This window comes from Leucoraja erinacea, chromosome 6, assembly GCF_028641065.1.
Source record: "Leucoraja erinacea ecotype New England chromosome 6, Leri_hhj_1, whole genome shotgun sequence".
NCBI classification, from domain to species: Eukaryota; Metazoa; Chordata; class Chondrichthyes; order Rajiformes; family Rajidae; genus Leucoraja; species Leucoraja erinaceus.
The window spans coordinates 9,409,746-9,425,885 of NC_073382.1; the positions used below are offsets into that span (position 1 = coordinate 9,409,746).

The 16,140-nt window shown below is 44.5% G+C and overlaps 1 protein-coding gene across 1 annotated transcript in view; it reads right to left on the reverse strand.

Annotated features, from left to right (window-relative positions):
* The window catches only part of plekhb1 (pleckstrin homology domain containing B1), a 67,767-nt gene extending 55,484 nt beyond the window's left edge, over nucleotides 1-12,283 (reverse strand). Inside the window, exons 1-3 of the mRNA XM_055636584.1 lie at nucleotides 12,186-12,283; nucleotides 11,753-11,905; nucleotides 5,390-5,492 (exon numbers count right to left, since the gene is read on the reverse strand). Coding sequence (XP_055492559.1) covers nucleotides 5,390-5,492; nucleotides 11,753-11,905; nucleotides 12,186-12,222 — 293 coding nt within the window. The 5' untranslated portion in view covers nucleotides 12,223-12,283. The remainder of the gene's footprint in view (nucleotides 1-5,389; nucleotides 5,493-11,752; nucleotides 11,906-12,185) is intronic.
* Nucleotides 12,284-16,140: the final 3,857 nt, after the last annotated feature.

The window sequence follows — 16,140 nt, forward strand, 5'->3', positions numbered from 1 at the left end:
AAGGGATATGATATAGTAGGAATTACGGGGACATGGCTCCAGGGTGACCAAGGCTGGAAGCTAAATATGCAGACCTATTCAATATTCAGGAAGGATAGACAGAAAGGAAGAGGAGGTGGGGTGGCATTGCTGGTTAAAGCAAGGAGAGACCTTAGCTTGGATGCTGTAGAATCGGTATGAGTAGAACTGGAAAAGCCAAGGGCAGAAAACACTTGTTGGAGTTATATACAGACCACCAAAGAGCAGTAGGGAGGTTGGGGATAGCATCAAGCAGGAAATTAGGGATGCGTGTGGCAAAGGTACAGCAGTTATCATGGGTGACTTTAATCTACATATAGATTGGGCCAAACCAAATTGGTAGCAACGCTGAGGAGGAGGATTTCCTGGAATATATACGGGACATTTTTTTTAAACCATTATGTAGATGAACCAACTAGAGGGCAGGCCATCCTAGACTGGGTATTGTGTAATGAGGAAGGATTACTTAGCGATCTTGTTGTGCAAAGCCCTTTGGGCAACAGTGACCATAATATGGTGGAATTCTGTGTTAGGATGGAGAGTGACCCAGTTAATTCAGAGATTAGGGTCCTGAACGTAAAGAAAGGAGACTTTGAAGGTATGTGACAGGAATTAGATAGACTGACAAATTAAACTTAAAGGGGAGTGGAGATGTAATGGCAAAGATTTAAAGACCGCATGGCTGAACTCCAAAAATTGTTCATCCCTGTCTGGCGAAAAATAAAACGGGAAAGGCAGCTCAACTGTGGCTGATGTGGGAAATCAAGGATAGTGTTAAATACAAGGAAGAGGCATATAAATTGGCCAGAGGAGGCAGCAAACTGGAGCACTGGGAGAAATTTAGAACTCAACAGAGGAGGATAAAGGGCTTAATTAAGAGGGGAGAAAAAGAGCATGAAAGAAAGCTTACGCGGAATATAAGAACTGACTGTAAAAGCTTCTTCAGATATGTAAAAAGCAAAAGATTAATAAAGACAAAGGTAGGTCCCTTACAATCAGAGACAGGTGAATTTATAATGGGAAACAAGGAAATGACAGAACTGTTAAACGAGTACTTTGGTTCTGTCTTCACTAAGGAAGACACGAACAATCTCCCAGAAATACCAGGGGATCAATGATCTAGTGGGAGGGAATCCACATCCAGAACCAGTTTAGGAATAAGGTGTAGGCCATTTAGGACTGAGATGAGGAAAAAAAATTTCACGCAGAGAGTTGTGAATCTGTGGAATTCTCTGCCACAGAAGGCAGTGCCACAGAAGGCAGTGCGACCCCTCCCTCTGCAACTGGATACTGGACTTTCTAACCAACAGACCCCAGTCTGTGAGGTTAGACAAGCACACCTCTTCAACCCTCACCCTGAACACCGGCGTTCCTCAGGGCTGTGTGTTGAGCCCCCTCCTCTACTCCCTCTTGACCTATGACTGCACACCTGTGCATGGTACTAACACCATCATCAAGTATGCAGATGATACAACGGTGATTGGTCTCATCAGCAACAACGATGAGCTGGCCTACAGGGAGGAGGTCCAGCACTTAGCAGCATGGTGCGCTGACAACAACCTGGCCCTTAACTGCAAGAAGACCAAGGAGCTCATTGTAGACTTCAGGAAGTCCAGAGGCGGCACGCACACCCCCATCCACATTAACGGGACGGAGGTGGAACGTGTTTCTAGCTTCAGGTTCCTGGGAGTCAACATCTCCGATGACCTCTCTTGGACCCACAATACCTCTACTCTGATCAAGAAGGCTCACCAGCGTCTCTTCTTCCTGAGGAGACTGAAGAAGGTCCATCTGTCTCCTCAGATCCTGGTGAACTTCTACCGCTGCACCATCGAGAGCATCCTTACCAACTGCATCACAGTATGGTATGGCAACTGCTCTGTCTCCGACCGGAAGGCATTGCAGAGGGTGGTGAAAATTGCCCAACGCATCACTGGTTCCACGCTCCCCTCCATTGAGTCTGTCCAAAGCAAGCGCTGTCTGCGGAGGGCGCTCAGCATCGCCAAGGACTGCTCTCACCCCAACCATGGACTGTTTACCCTCCTACCATCCGGGAGGCGCTACAGGTCTCTCCGTTGCCAAACCAGCAGGTCGAGGAACAGCTTCTTTCCGGCGGCTGTCACTCTACTCAACAACGTACCTCGGTGACTGCCAATCACCACCCCCCCCCCCCCCCCCCGGACACTTATTATTTTTTATTCAAATCGTTTGCTATGTCGCTCTTCAAGGGAGATGCTAAATGCATTTCGTTGTCTCTGTACTGTACACTGGCAATGACAATTAAATTGAATCTGAATCTGAATCTGAATCTGAATCAGTGGAGGCCAATTCACTGGATGTTTCCAAGAGAGAGTTAGATTTAGCTCTTAGGACTAAAGGAATCAAAGGATATGGGGAAAAGGCAGGTACGGGGTACTGATTTTATATGATCAGCCATTATCATGTTAGAAACATAGAAACATAGAAACATAGAAATTAGGTGCAGGAGTAGGCCATTCGGCCCTTCGAGCCTGCACCGCCATTCAATATGATCATGGCTGATCATCCAACTCAGTATCCCGTACCTGCCTTCTCTCCATACCCTCTGATCCCCTTGGCCACAAGGGCCTCATCTAACTCCCTCTTAAATATAGCCAATGAACTGGCCTCGACTACCCTCTGTGGCAGAGAGTTCCAGAGATTCACCACTCTCTGCGTGAAAAAAGTTCTTCTCATCTCGGTTTTAAAGGATTTCCCCTTTAACCTTAAGCTGTGACCCCTTGTCCTTGACTTTCCCAACGTCGGGAACAATCTTCCTGCATCTAGCCTGTCCAACCCCTTAAAAATTTTGTAAGTTTCTATAAGATCCCCTCTCAATCTTCTAAATTCTAGAGAGTATAAAACAAGTCTATCCAGTCTTTCTTCATAAGACAGTCCTGACATCCCAGGACTCAGTCTGGTGAACCGTCTCTGCACTCCCTCTATGGCAATAATGTCCTTCCTCAGATTTGGAGACCAAAACTGTACGCAATCCTCCAGGTGTGGTCTCACCAAGACCCTGTACAACTGCAGTAGAACCTCTCTGCTCCTATACTCAAATCCTTTTGCAATGAAAGCTAACATACCATTCGCTTTCTTTACTGCCTGCTGCACCTGCATGCCTACCTTCAATGACTGGTGTACCATGACACCCAGGTCTCGCTGCATCTCCCCCTTTCCCAATCGGCCACCATTTAGATAATAGTCTGCTTTCCTGTTTTTGCCACCAAAATGGATGACCTCACATTTATCCACATTATTCACATTATCCACATGTTGAATGATGGTGCTGGCTCAAAGGGCCGAATGTCCTACTCCTGCTGCTATTTTTCTATGTTTCTGTTTTAACGCGGGCAGGTGGGACTAGTGTAGCTGGGACATGTTGGCCGGTGTGGGCAAGTTGGGCCAAAGGGCATGTTTCCACACTGTATGACTATGACTCCATAACTCAATGGCATCAGTGGAGGGCATGGATAGACGATGTTTCGGTTCGGGTCCCTTCACAACGGCCGATTATCTAAAAAAATAATCTAATCTGGGGTAGATTGGGATTTTCTAACCTGGTATCATGAAGATTCAGCAGAGATTAGCTCCTCAGCACACAAGGCAAGAGAAGAATGTTTTATTGTACTATATGTACAGAAGCAGAAATTCTTACTTGCGGCAGCAGAACAGGTTTATAAACATAGTACTCAATTGATAAAATAATATCAGTTCTAGGCACCACAATTTAGGAAGTATGTGATTATACCAGGGGGAATATGGAAGAGAATCCCAGGACATTGGCTGGGATAAAGTATTTCAGATAGAGGAGAGACTATACCGACTATGTTTCACTTCTTTTCTATGCAGTGAAAGGCGAGGGAACCAGAATGGGGTGTACAAAGCCATGCAGAGATAATGAGAAACTTTGCTTGTTGGTAAAGGTGGTATAATCAATGGGCAAAGGTTGAAGGTGAGAATAAATTATTTCAGAAGTGGGTTTGGGGATAAAATTCTTTCACCAAATGGTGGACAATATCTGGAATGCACTCCCTCCACCAACCTCTCCATCAGTGGGAGTGGATCAGATTTACTTAAAACATCAAAAGCATAAAAAGCTACAAGGAAACTGCCAGGAAATTAGTACAGGGTATACATAGGTTTGTGATGGATGGTATGCACGTGATGGGTCAAAGGGCATGCTTGAGCACTATATGACGACTGTATATCCTTGCAGCACAGTGGTGCACCGGTAGAGCTGCTGCCTTACAGAGCCTGAGAGTAGGTTCGATCCTGGCTATGGGTGCTGTCTGTACGGTGTTCGGAGCGGGAGGAGCTGTGGTGGCGCGCTGCTGCGGCCCGACCCCGGAGATTCGGAGGCTGCAGTCGCAGGTCTGGTGGACGGTGACACCGGGAGCCCGCGGGTCCCTGGTGCGAGACCGCTTTTCGGGGCTTCCGCAACGGCGACTTCTCCCGCCCGAGTTGCGGGGTTGAGGATGACCTGGAGCGGGGCCTTACATCGCCTGGCGCGGCTTTAAATGACCGCAGGGACTTGCTAGCCCCCGCCGGGGGCTCCAACATCAAGACCCGGAGCACGGCCTTGCATCGCCCGGCGCGACCTTAATGGCCGCGGGACACTTACCATCGCCCACCGGGGGCTTTGACTCTGACATCGGGAGGGGAATGGGGAGTGCAGGGGAGAGATAAGACTTTGCCTTCCATCACAGTGAGGAGGAGATACGCTGTGATGGATGTTTGTGTAAATTATGTTGTGTCTTGGTTCTTCTACTTGTTTGTATGACTGTAGAAACCAAATTTCGTTTGAACCTCAATGAGGTTCAAATGACAACAAATAAATTGTATCATTGTACCTTCTCCCCGTGACCTGCGTGGGTTTTCTCCTGGAGATTCGGTTTCCTCCCAGACTCCAAGGACGTACAGGTTTGTTAGCTAATTTGCTTGGTAAAAGTGTGAATTGTCCTTAGAGTATAGGATAGTGTGAGTGTGTGGGGATCACTGGTCGGCGCGGACTCGGTGGGCTGAAGGCCCTGTTTCCGTGCTTTATCTCTAAAAACTAAAACAAATGCCTAATCTGTGCAGGTATAAATCAACATTCTTTCCTCAGTTGCCCTGCAGTCTCTGCTCAATAGATTGGCTACTTGTTTATAGCACTCTGCACAACACATGGAAACATAGACACAAAGAAAATAGGTGCAGGAGTAGGCCATTCGATGCTTCGAGCCAGCACCGCCATTCAATATGATCATGGCTGATCATCCAAAATCAGTACCACGTTCCTGCTTTACACTCACTGGTAAATTATTTTATTAGATAAGATACAAGATAAAGAGAACAAGACCGATAGACTTACAATGCATCATCAGCGCTGTCTGCACTAAGTGTCAGTTTTGACCCATCCTTCAGGTGAAGCAGCAGCATACATTCCCTGCCGGTTTCCTCTGGTGGCAATCCACCTGCAGCAGTAAAGAAAATGTTATATAAATTTCGAAAAAAATATATAGGTTAAAGAGAGAGATTCTGCCCGGTTTCAGGTGTTTCCATAGAGAACTGTATGTAAAAATAGGCATTTTGTTTTGGTTTTCAGTTTAGATAATAGCATCATCAGCGCTGTAGGTGCACTAAGCCCTTCGAGCCTGCACCCCATTCAATATGATCATGGCAGGTGAAGCAGTACCAGCCTTCTCTCCATTCCCTGCCAGGGCCACATTTCCCTCTTAAATATGCCAATGTGGCAATCAACTACCCTGCAGCAGTTCCAAAAACTCTCTGGTGAAAAAAATTTCTTCTATCTCGATTTTAAAGGATTTTCCCCCTTATAATGACCCCTTGTCCTGGACTTCCCTAAAGAGAGACAATCTTCCTGTCGCCTGTCCCACCCCTTCAGGTGTAAGTTCCATAGATCTTCTAAATTCTGAGATGTAAAAATAGGCAGTCTTTCTTCATTTGGTTTTCCCAGGAATCAGTTGGTGACCTTTCTGACTGGTATGGCAAAAATCCTTCCTGGAGAAAACTGTACGCAATACTCCAGGTGTGGTCTCACCAGACCCTGTACAAGCGCAGTAGAACCTCTCTGAATGAAAGGCACCATTCGCTTTCTTTTCTGGGCACCGATGGTACACAAAAATCCTGGAGAAACTCAGCGGGTGCAGCAGCATCTATGGAGCGAAGGAAATAGGCAACGTTTCAGGCCGAAACCCTTCTTCAGACTCTTTAAACACTGAGAGATTGAGATGTTTGGTGGACTGTGTGGGGTGGGAGGACCCGTTGCTCCTCCCGTGCAGCAGGTGGTGCTGCACAGGACAAAGGGAGATGTTTTGTATATAGTTTATCCTGTCGGCAGACAGTATGCGGGCAGCCATTGAGACTAGTCTTGCTGCCAGCATTGAGTTTTAAAATCACACGCTTTTGCCTTGGTGCGATGTTCGGCAATACATTCGGTAATCGGTTGCCATTCATGTTGCACCGTCCGGTAGAAATCAAGTTTTGTCCAGACCTAGAAAACGAACACGAAGGAGATGCAGCATGGAAACAGGCCCTTTGGCCCATCGCATCCACGCCGCCCATCGATCGCCCATTCATGGAAGATAGACACAAAATGCTGGAGTAACAGCGGGACAGGCAGCATCTCCGGAGAGAAAGAATGTGTGACGCTTGGGGTCGAGACCTTTCTTCACCCGCTAGTTCTATGTTATCCCACTTTCCCATCCACTCCCCACACATTACAAACAATTTACAGTGGCCGATAACCTATAAATTTGCACCTCGATGAGATGTGGGAGGAAACCAGAGCGCCCAGAGGACACCCATGCGGTCACAGGGAGAAGGTGTAAACTCCACACAGACAGCAGCCGAGGTCTGGATCGAACCTGGGTCTGTGACACCGTGAGGCAGCAGCTCTACCCGTTGTGCCACTGTGCCGCCCTAATATTTCAAAAATATTATTCAGATCTTGCATTATTTCAATGTTGTGGTGACAATTATCCTGCTTTAAACTCTTTTTATGTTCCATGTGCACCTTGCTTAACATGAGATTGGATGTACATTAACAGGGCGGCCGACCGAGATCAACGCCTACAGACCGGTGGCCCTTACATCCCATATCATGAAAACAATGGAGCGGCTACTCATTCGTCTCCTGAGACCACAAGTCCAGCACGCACTCGACCCACTACAGTTTGCATACCAGGAGAACATTGGGGTGGATGACGCAGTCGTCTACATGCTGCACCGGATCTACTCCTTTTTGGACAAACCCGGTGGCTATGTGAGGATTATGTTCTTCGACTTCTCAAGTGCGTTCAACACCATCCAACCCCTGATTCTGAATGACAAGCTTAAGAAGATGGGGGTGGATTCCACATTTATCTCCTGGATATTCGACTACCTGACGGGTCGACCACAGTTTGTCAAGCTGGGGGACAGTGTCTCTGGCACAGTGGTGTGCAATGTTGGAGCCCCACAGGGAACGGTTCTGGCCCCGTTCCTCTTCACCCTGTATACAGCAGACTTTAACTATAAGTCTGACACGTGCCACGTACAGAAATATTCAGATGATACAGCGATTGTGGCATGTGTAAGGAACGGGCAGGAGGAGGAATATAGGAACTTGACCAGTTACTTTTGTGCCTGGAGTGAAGAGAACTGTCTCATCCTGAACACAACTAAGACTAAAGAGATGGTGGTTAACTTTGGCAGGTCCAAGCTCCCCCTTCAGCCGGTCAACGCTGCTGGGGCTGACATTGAAGTGGTGCAGACATATAAATACCTTGGAGTGCACCTTGTTAACAAAGTCTGAAGAAGGGTTTCGGCCCGAAACGTCGCCTATTTTCTTTGCTCCATAGAAGCTGCGGCACCCGCTGAGTTTCTCCAGCAATTTTGTGTACCTCAGAGCAGACTCTTTTTCCTCAGAAGGCTCAAATCCTTCAATGTGTGTAGTGATATGCTGCACATGCACATGTTTTACAACACTGTGGTTGCAACTGTTATTTTCTACGCTGTTGTCTGCTGGGGCAAAAAAACAAGTGAAAAAAACAACAAGAGCTGGTCAAACTGGTTAAACGAGTTAGCTCAGTGCTGGAGGGGAGAGTAGACTCTGGGATGGATGTACTTGAGAGGCGTATGAGGCACAAGGTGCAGATCATCCTGAAAAACCCCGGGCATCCCCTCCATGTAATTCTGGAGAGTCAAAAGAGCACTCGGAACAACACCCGGCTCCTCTCCCTGCCCTGTAGAACGGAGCGGTTCAGGAGATCCTTCACCCCTGCAGCTATTAGATTTTATAATTCGGACCACTAGGCTGTAGGGGGATGCATTTTTGCAATTTTTAATTTTTAATTGTTAAAAATTTTAAGTATTTATTGCTCTCAGGTCGTGTCCACAGTGTATTCTATGTGTTTTCTGTCTGCGTTCGTTTTGAATCTGTGGGTTTGTTGGTTGGGGGCTTCTGGACATCTGAATTTCCCTGAGGGGATCAATAAAGTATTTAAATAAATAAATAAAATGTTGGCATAGTGCAACTGATGCAGTTAACCTCCAGGCAACATCCCCAATGCTGAGTGGACATTTCACCACTGTGGTGCTGCCCTCATGCTTGCGCTGTAGTAAAACAGAGATAACATCTGAGGGAAAGAAAAGTCTGTAGATTTGAACGTGTTTCTAGAGAAAAATTATTTTTAAAAAACTTTGAAAACTGTACCTATAATCGATATCTCACTATTTCACTATTTCACAATTATAATTATTCATATTCTCCATGAAATCACACAGGTAAAATGGAAGTGCTAAAATTAAAAGCTCAAGGGCATTAAGCTTTTATTAGTGCTACACGTTGAATTGGTTCCAAATGGGCACAATCTGAAATACTTGCTGAGTTAGTCATCATTTAGAAAGGGCCAAGTTTGGTGGTACTAACTCTGGGAGTTATGTAGAACAGGCTAAACATTACGTCAGTCAGCATTCAACAGGGAGTTCCACTATAGTCATTGCTCTTCATTAAGCTTGTGCAGCTGAAGAAGCATCCAGAACCAGCAATGACCTCTGACTCCCACTTCCACCTTTCAAAACTGATTAAGGGGAATGTCGGGGAATGGACAAGTGAGGGGTGGGGAAGATTGGTATCAACATGGATTCTCAGCCACCCATGGTCATCAGAAAGTGAACCATGGGGAGAAAGATTACGTGAAGCCTCGGTGGAAACTTGTTTTCTGAAGCACTCTATCTGCTGCAAGCTCATAAAGTGACATGCATGGTTTTGCCAGTGAATTTTGCCCACTAATCTCCTATGTGGGACCTTATCAAATGCTTTCTGAAAGTCCGGGTACACTACATCCATTGGCTCTCCCTTGTCCATTTTATAACCATATAACCAAAACAATTAATACGCGGAAACAGGCCATCTCGGCCCTACATCAGTACCCGTGCCGAACAAATGTTTTTTTGCAAGTATGTTGGACACCTGCCTGCACTCATACCATAACCCTCTAATGGATAAATCATCCAATCATAACGATGGTCTTTATTTTTAAATTTTACCGATCGAACCTGCCTCCACCACAATCCACTGGAAGCTCATGTTTCAGGACTGGACCACTCTCTGAGTAAAGAACTATAAATAATGATCTCCTTTTACCTTTAAACTATTGTCCCTTAATTCTGAAGTCATTTCCTCTTGTTTGAATCTTCCCTATTCTCAAAGGGAAAAGCTTGTCCACATCAACTCTGTCTATCCCCCTCATCATTTTAAAGACCTCTATCAAGTCCCCCCTTAACCTTCTCCGCTCCAGAGAATACAGACCTAGGCAACATTCTAGTAAATCTCCTCTGTACTTTCTCTTTTTTGTTGACATCCTTCCTATAAATGGGCGACCAAAATTGTACACCATACTCCAGATTTGGTCTCACCAATGCCTTGTACAATTTTAACATTACATCCCAGCCTCTATACTCAATGCTCTGATTTCTGAAGGCTCTATCAAAAGCTTTCTTTACCTCATAAAATGATATGAGATGGTTTTGCCAGGAATTTTGCCCACTATCTCCTATGTGGGACCTTATCAAATGCTTTCTGAAAGTCCGGGTACACTACATCCACTGGCTCTCCCTTGTCCATTTCCCTAGTTACATCTTCAAAAAATTCCAGAAGATTAGTCAAGCATGGTTTCCCTTTCGTAAATCCATGCTGACTCAGACCGATCCCGTTACTGCGATCCAAATGTCCGCCTATCTCATCTATTATAATTGACTCCAGCATCTTCACCACCACCGATGTCAGGCTAACTGGTCTATAATTCCCTGTTTTCTCTCTCCTGCCTTACATATTCTTCACCAAAAAAGGACTAAAAGTTCTGGAGTAACTTAATGGTTCAGGCAGCAGCTCTGGAGACCATGGATAGATTCTGAAGATGGATCCTGACCTGAAACGTCACCTATCCATGTTCTGCAGAGATGCTGCCTGACTGGCTGAGTTACTCCAGCACTTCATGTCTTTTTTCTAAACCAACACCTGCACATCAGTGCTTCTAGTTCGTTAGAAGGCTTTGGACGTTTGGCATGTCCCCTACAACTATCACCAACTTCTTTAGATGCACCATAGAAAGCATTTTATCAGGAAGCATCAGAGCTTGGTTTGGGAACAGCTCCAACCAGGACCGTAAGAAACAGCAACGAATTGTGGACGCAGCCCAGTCCATCACACAAACCAACCTCCCTTTGTTTGATTCCATTAAAACCTCACGGTGCCTTGGCAAAGCCAGCAGCATAATCAAAGATGAGTCACACCCTGGCCACTCCCCCTTCTTCCCTCTCCCATAAGGCAATAGGTATCGAAGTGTGAAAACGCACACCACCAGATTCAGGGATAGTTTTTCCCCCATATCAAGCAACTGAATCATCCCACCACTTAGAATAAAGGGGAGGTCATTTAAGACTGAGGTGAGAAAAAACTTTTGCACCCAGAGAGTTGTGAATTTATGGAATTCTCTGCCACAGAGGGCAGTGGAGGCCAAGTCACTGGATGGATTTAAGAGAAAATTAGATAGAGCACTAGGGGTAAGTGGAGTCAAGGGATATGGGGAGAAGGCAGGCACGGGTTATTGATAGGGGACGATCAGCCATGATCACAATGAATGGCGGTGCTGGCTCGAATGGCCGAATGGCCTCCTCCTGCGCCTAGTATCTATGTTTGCCACAACCAGAGACCAGTGCTGAACTGCTGACTACCTCTTTGATGTCCCTCAGACTATCCTTGATTGGTCTTTACTGGCTTTACCTTGCACTAAATGTTATTCCCTTATCATGTATCTCTCTATACACTGTAAATAGATCATGTATTTCCTTTCTGCTGACTGGTTAGCATGCAAGAAAAGCTTTTCACTGTACCTCGGTGCACGTGGCAATAAACTAAACTGAACTGAACTGGAGTTCCTTGTTTCTAATCTTTTTGTATTCGCCACTCTTTCAATAGAGAACTAATTTCTGAATTCTCTGTTTGACTTTCTTGGTGACAGCCTGACAAAGAAGGCCTCTGATTATGCTCTTCATCAAGTAGTAGCATTCTCTTTCTATCCACTCTGTCAAAACATTTAATTTAAAAAAAATCCTCTATAAGGTCATAGCAACCTTCCTTTTCTCAAGAGAAAGAATAGCCAGTCTGTCCAGCAATTTGTTCGCCAAAACAAAATATTGTTAAACTTACAAAGTGACAGAAAATATTTACCTGTACATTCATATCCTGCTTTAACGCTTAAGCAATTTATTTTTAGATGGATTCTGTCTTCCAGTTGATTGCGATTGTCATCATGATAATAATAAAGGCTACCGTCCAGCCATAAATCAAACCAGTTCCTCTTCCATCGCCGAAGAACTGAGCCTGCAATGCACAACATTACTCATGTTCATAGACTACCCGTGGTAACATACAATTAAAGAAGTTACCAAAGACTTTAATATTGTTAAAAACAATTTTTAATCAATAGACAAATAAAGGGATTCCTGCCCTTTAAAAATCAAAGAGCTTCACATCATATAGTATTTTCCTCAGAATGTAATAACAAAGTCAATTGGAAAAAAAAATTTGATATAGATTCGTGATGGCATTTTTTTTAAGGTGTCCCTTTCATAAACGCAGTAGATGAAATAAAAACACTGACTTTGTCTCCACAGCCAGCCGCTCTTCACCAGAGCCATGAAGGAACAAATATCTTCGGGCTCCAGGGGCGGGGCGTGCAGTCAAGTGGGATCCAGGACAGTTCCTCAGCCTCTCGCCTGGTTCAGGCCAAGCTCGTCTTCCTTCCCGCACTTACAGTGAAGCAATTTGCCTTCGACGCATCAGGGAAACGCGGCCCCTTCTCTTAATCCTGTTCCTAATGACCGGATTAGGATTTATCGTCACCGGTTGATCCAGCTACTGAAGGCAAGAATCTTCTAGAAAGCAGGTCGAGGATGTTTTTTTACCTCGCAGACTCACACACACACAATACTATTCAGAAAACAGTTCTGGTTTGTTTCTGGCCCCCTTACCAAAACAAAAGCAAGTTTGCATTTTGTATTATTCCTTGGCAGGTTCTTCAGAGGAACTAATGCCCACATTGCCTCAAATATAAACAATTAATTATTCATTTATGCATTGTAAATTATTATGTCATTTAATTTAGGAAAGATAGAAACATAGAAAATAAGTGCAGGAGTAGGCCATTCGGCCCTTCGAGCCTGCACCGCCATTCAATATGATCATGGCTGATCATCCAACTCAGTATCCTGTACCTGCCTTCTCTCCATACTCCCTGATCCCTTTAGCCACAAGGGCCGCATCTAACTCCCTCTTAAATATAGCCAATGAACTGGCCTCAACTACCTTCTGCGGCAGAGAATTCCAGAGATTCACCACTCTCTGTGTGAAAAGGAATGAGGTTGGAATGGGCTTTTAATTTCAAAAGGCTCTCCTTTTGCAACCAGGCACTTTCTAATAAGTCCCAACTCTTATATGTAAGAAATGTGGGCAGCTTAAAAGATTTATTGATGTTGTTTAAAGAAAAAGTGCTGTAGTAGCTCAGTGGCTCAGGCCGCATCTCTGGAGGACGTGTATTGGTGACGTTTTAGTTCGGGCCCTTCTTCCAGAGATGCTACCTGACCTGCTATGTTACTCCAGCATTTTGTGTCTTTTTTTTGTAAATGGTTCCTGATATCTTGAATTTTTTTATTGCAACTTCAGTTATGATGGCATGTTAACACCAAAATATCCCACAATACGCCAAGTGCGATTGTAATCACTACAGAGTAAAATGGAGTGGTAGAACATTTTAATCTTCATTAGGTGGGTTACATTTCTGAAACCTAAAGAAGCTGGTAAGTTTGACAGAGAGTGTCTGGACTCCACAAACTTCCTTTGCTGGATACATGTTGAAAGTGCTCTTAATTTTACTTGTTAGACGCATGGCGGGAGTTCATAAGTTCATAAGTTCTAGGAGCAGATTAAGGCCATTCAGCCCATGAAGTCTATTCCGCTATTCAATCATGGCTGATCCATCTTTCCCTTTCAACCCCAATCTTCTGCCTTCGCCCCACAAAACCCTTACTAACCCAAAATCTGTCAATCTCCACATTCGAAATATCCATTGACGGCCTACAAAGCTGTCTGTGGCAATGAATTCCACAGATTCACCACCATCCTTCTCTTCTTTATGAAGGTACATACTTTTATTCTGAGGCTAAGGCCTCTGAACCTAGACTCTCCCACTAGTGGAAACATTCTCTTCACATTCACTCTAACCACTATTTTGCTATTCGGTAAGTTTCAATGAGGTCCCCCCATCCTTCTAAACTCCAGTGAGTATGGGCCTAGTGCTTTCAAAGGCTCATCATATATAGTTCTCTTGGATGATCACACATTAGCATAGGCATGAAACTACAACTCTCAGCGAGGGGGGGTTTACTGATGTGTGCTGCACCAGGTAGTGAGTGGAAAGAAAATGGAAAATTGTTAAACGATTTCCAAATGGAAATCATAGGTTGACGATTTCTCCGAGCTTGATAACCGCATCACCTATTGATCTGATGCATTGAATATTGGCATCTTATTGACTATTGATATTATTAATCTCGATAACAGTACAGTTGGGAGAGGGAGATGGAGTTTGTGCCAGCGGGTGGCGGTGCTGCTTATGGAAAAATGAAGCTTATCCGAGTGTAGTCAAATTAATATGGAGGGCAAATATTAAGAAGTAGAAACAAGAAACTGCAGATCTAAGTTTACCAAGGAAAATAGCTCAGCTGGTCAGGCAGCATGAATCAAGACATGGATAGGTGATAGAAACATAGAAACATTGAAAATAGGTGCAGGAGTAGGCCATTCGGCCCTTCGAGCCTGCACCGCCATTCAATATGATCATGGCTGATCATCCAACTCAGTATCCTGTACCTGCCTTCTCTCCATACCCTCTGATCCCCTTGGCCACAAGGGCCACATCTAACTCCCTCTTAAATATAGCTAATGAACTGGCCTCAACTACCCTCTGTGGCAGAGAGTTCCAGAGATTTACCACTCTCTGTGTGAAAAAAAGTTCTCCTCATCTCGGTTTTAAAGGATTTCCCCCATATCCTTAAGCTGTGACCCCTTGTCCTGGACTTCCCCAACATCGGGAACAATCTTCCTGCATCTAGCCTGTCCAACCCCTTAAGAATTTTGTAAGTTTCTATAAGATCCCCTCTCAATCTCCTAAATTCTAGAGAGTATAAACCAAGTTTATCCAGTCTTTCTTCATAAGACAGTCCTGACATCCCAGGAATCAGTGTGGTGAACCTTCTCTGCACTCCCTCTATGGCAATAATGTCCTTCCTCAGATTTGGAGACCAAAACTGTACGCAATACTCCAGGTGTGGTCTCACCAAGACCCTGTACAACTGCAGTGATGTTTTGGATTGGGACCCTTCTTCAGACTGAGGAAGAGTCATGACCCAAACCTTCACCGATCCAAGTTCTCCAGGGATGCTGCCTGACCTGCTGAGTCACTCCACCATTTTGTGTCTTTCCAAGACTACTATTGGTTAGATAAGATGATACTTGTAAACAAGCACCAGACACAGTATATGATTCAGACACATCTTTAATCAGCACTGACACTTAACAGCATTAAGGACGGTTGGTTGGCAGTACATCCTAGCTGCTCAGACTGGCAGTGTCAGAAACAAGTGTTAGTGTAAGTGTTATAGTGGGGTGGAGTTAGTGATGCTGGCTTATGTGTGATTGGTTAACATGCATCATCAATCTACAATACTGGTAGTTCTGAGCCTCATGTATTAAAATTATTTTATCAGCTGTGTGGATGGGAAGCAGAAGGTGGTCAAAGGTAATTCTTTGGGAGACACCAGGGTGTGGAGGCAGAAAATGAGCCTTTTATAAGAGTGCCAACAGCTCTCCAGATAAAGGTGGGACCATGCAAGGGGAGTGACGCCCAGCTGCAGAAGAAAGTTTTTTAACAAGGATATGGTGTGACCAAAGATCAGTGTTTCTTTTTTTATTTGGGATTTCAACAAACATTATGACAAGAGCATATGAGAAATGTTTAAGTGTTGATGCGAAAGCCAGCAAGATTGCTTTCAGGATAGGATATGGACAATGAATTTAGGTCAGGTGGAATTTAGTATGTGGCGAAGCTTGGAAGCATTGAGCTGTCTTGCACATTTAGATAAACACGTAATTAATTTCCGCTGCATTATTAATGTGCTTACATCCAAACCTCAAGACATAAGTAGGTCTGTAACAGCTAACAACTTAGTTGTCGTTAAAATGGTAACTGATTCATCTATCAATAGCTTCGTTACTGGGAATGAGCTGGCAATGACAAAAGCATCAGAACTTGCGAGCAATAATAAACAACTAAAATATGTACAACTGCTAAAGGCTCTCTGTGTGAAAGAAAGTGGAACAGTAAGAAAAACTATTTATGGTGATCTGTCAGACAAGCAAATCTTTTGAAAGCTGTTACAATTGTACAGTTGGCTCCAAAATTTAACTTTGATTATTAGCATCACCTACAAAAAAGAATGGATTGCAGAATATTACATGCATTAAGGACATTGGCCTAGACATTACAATCTGTGAGATGC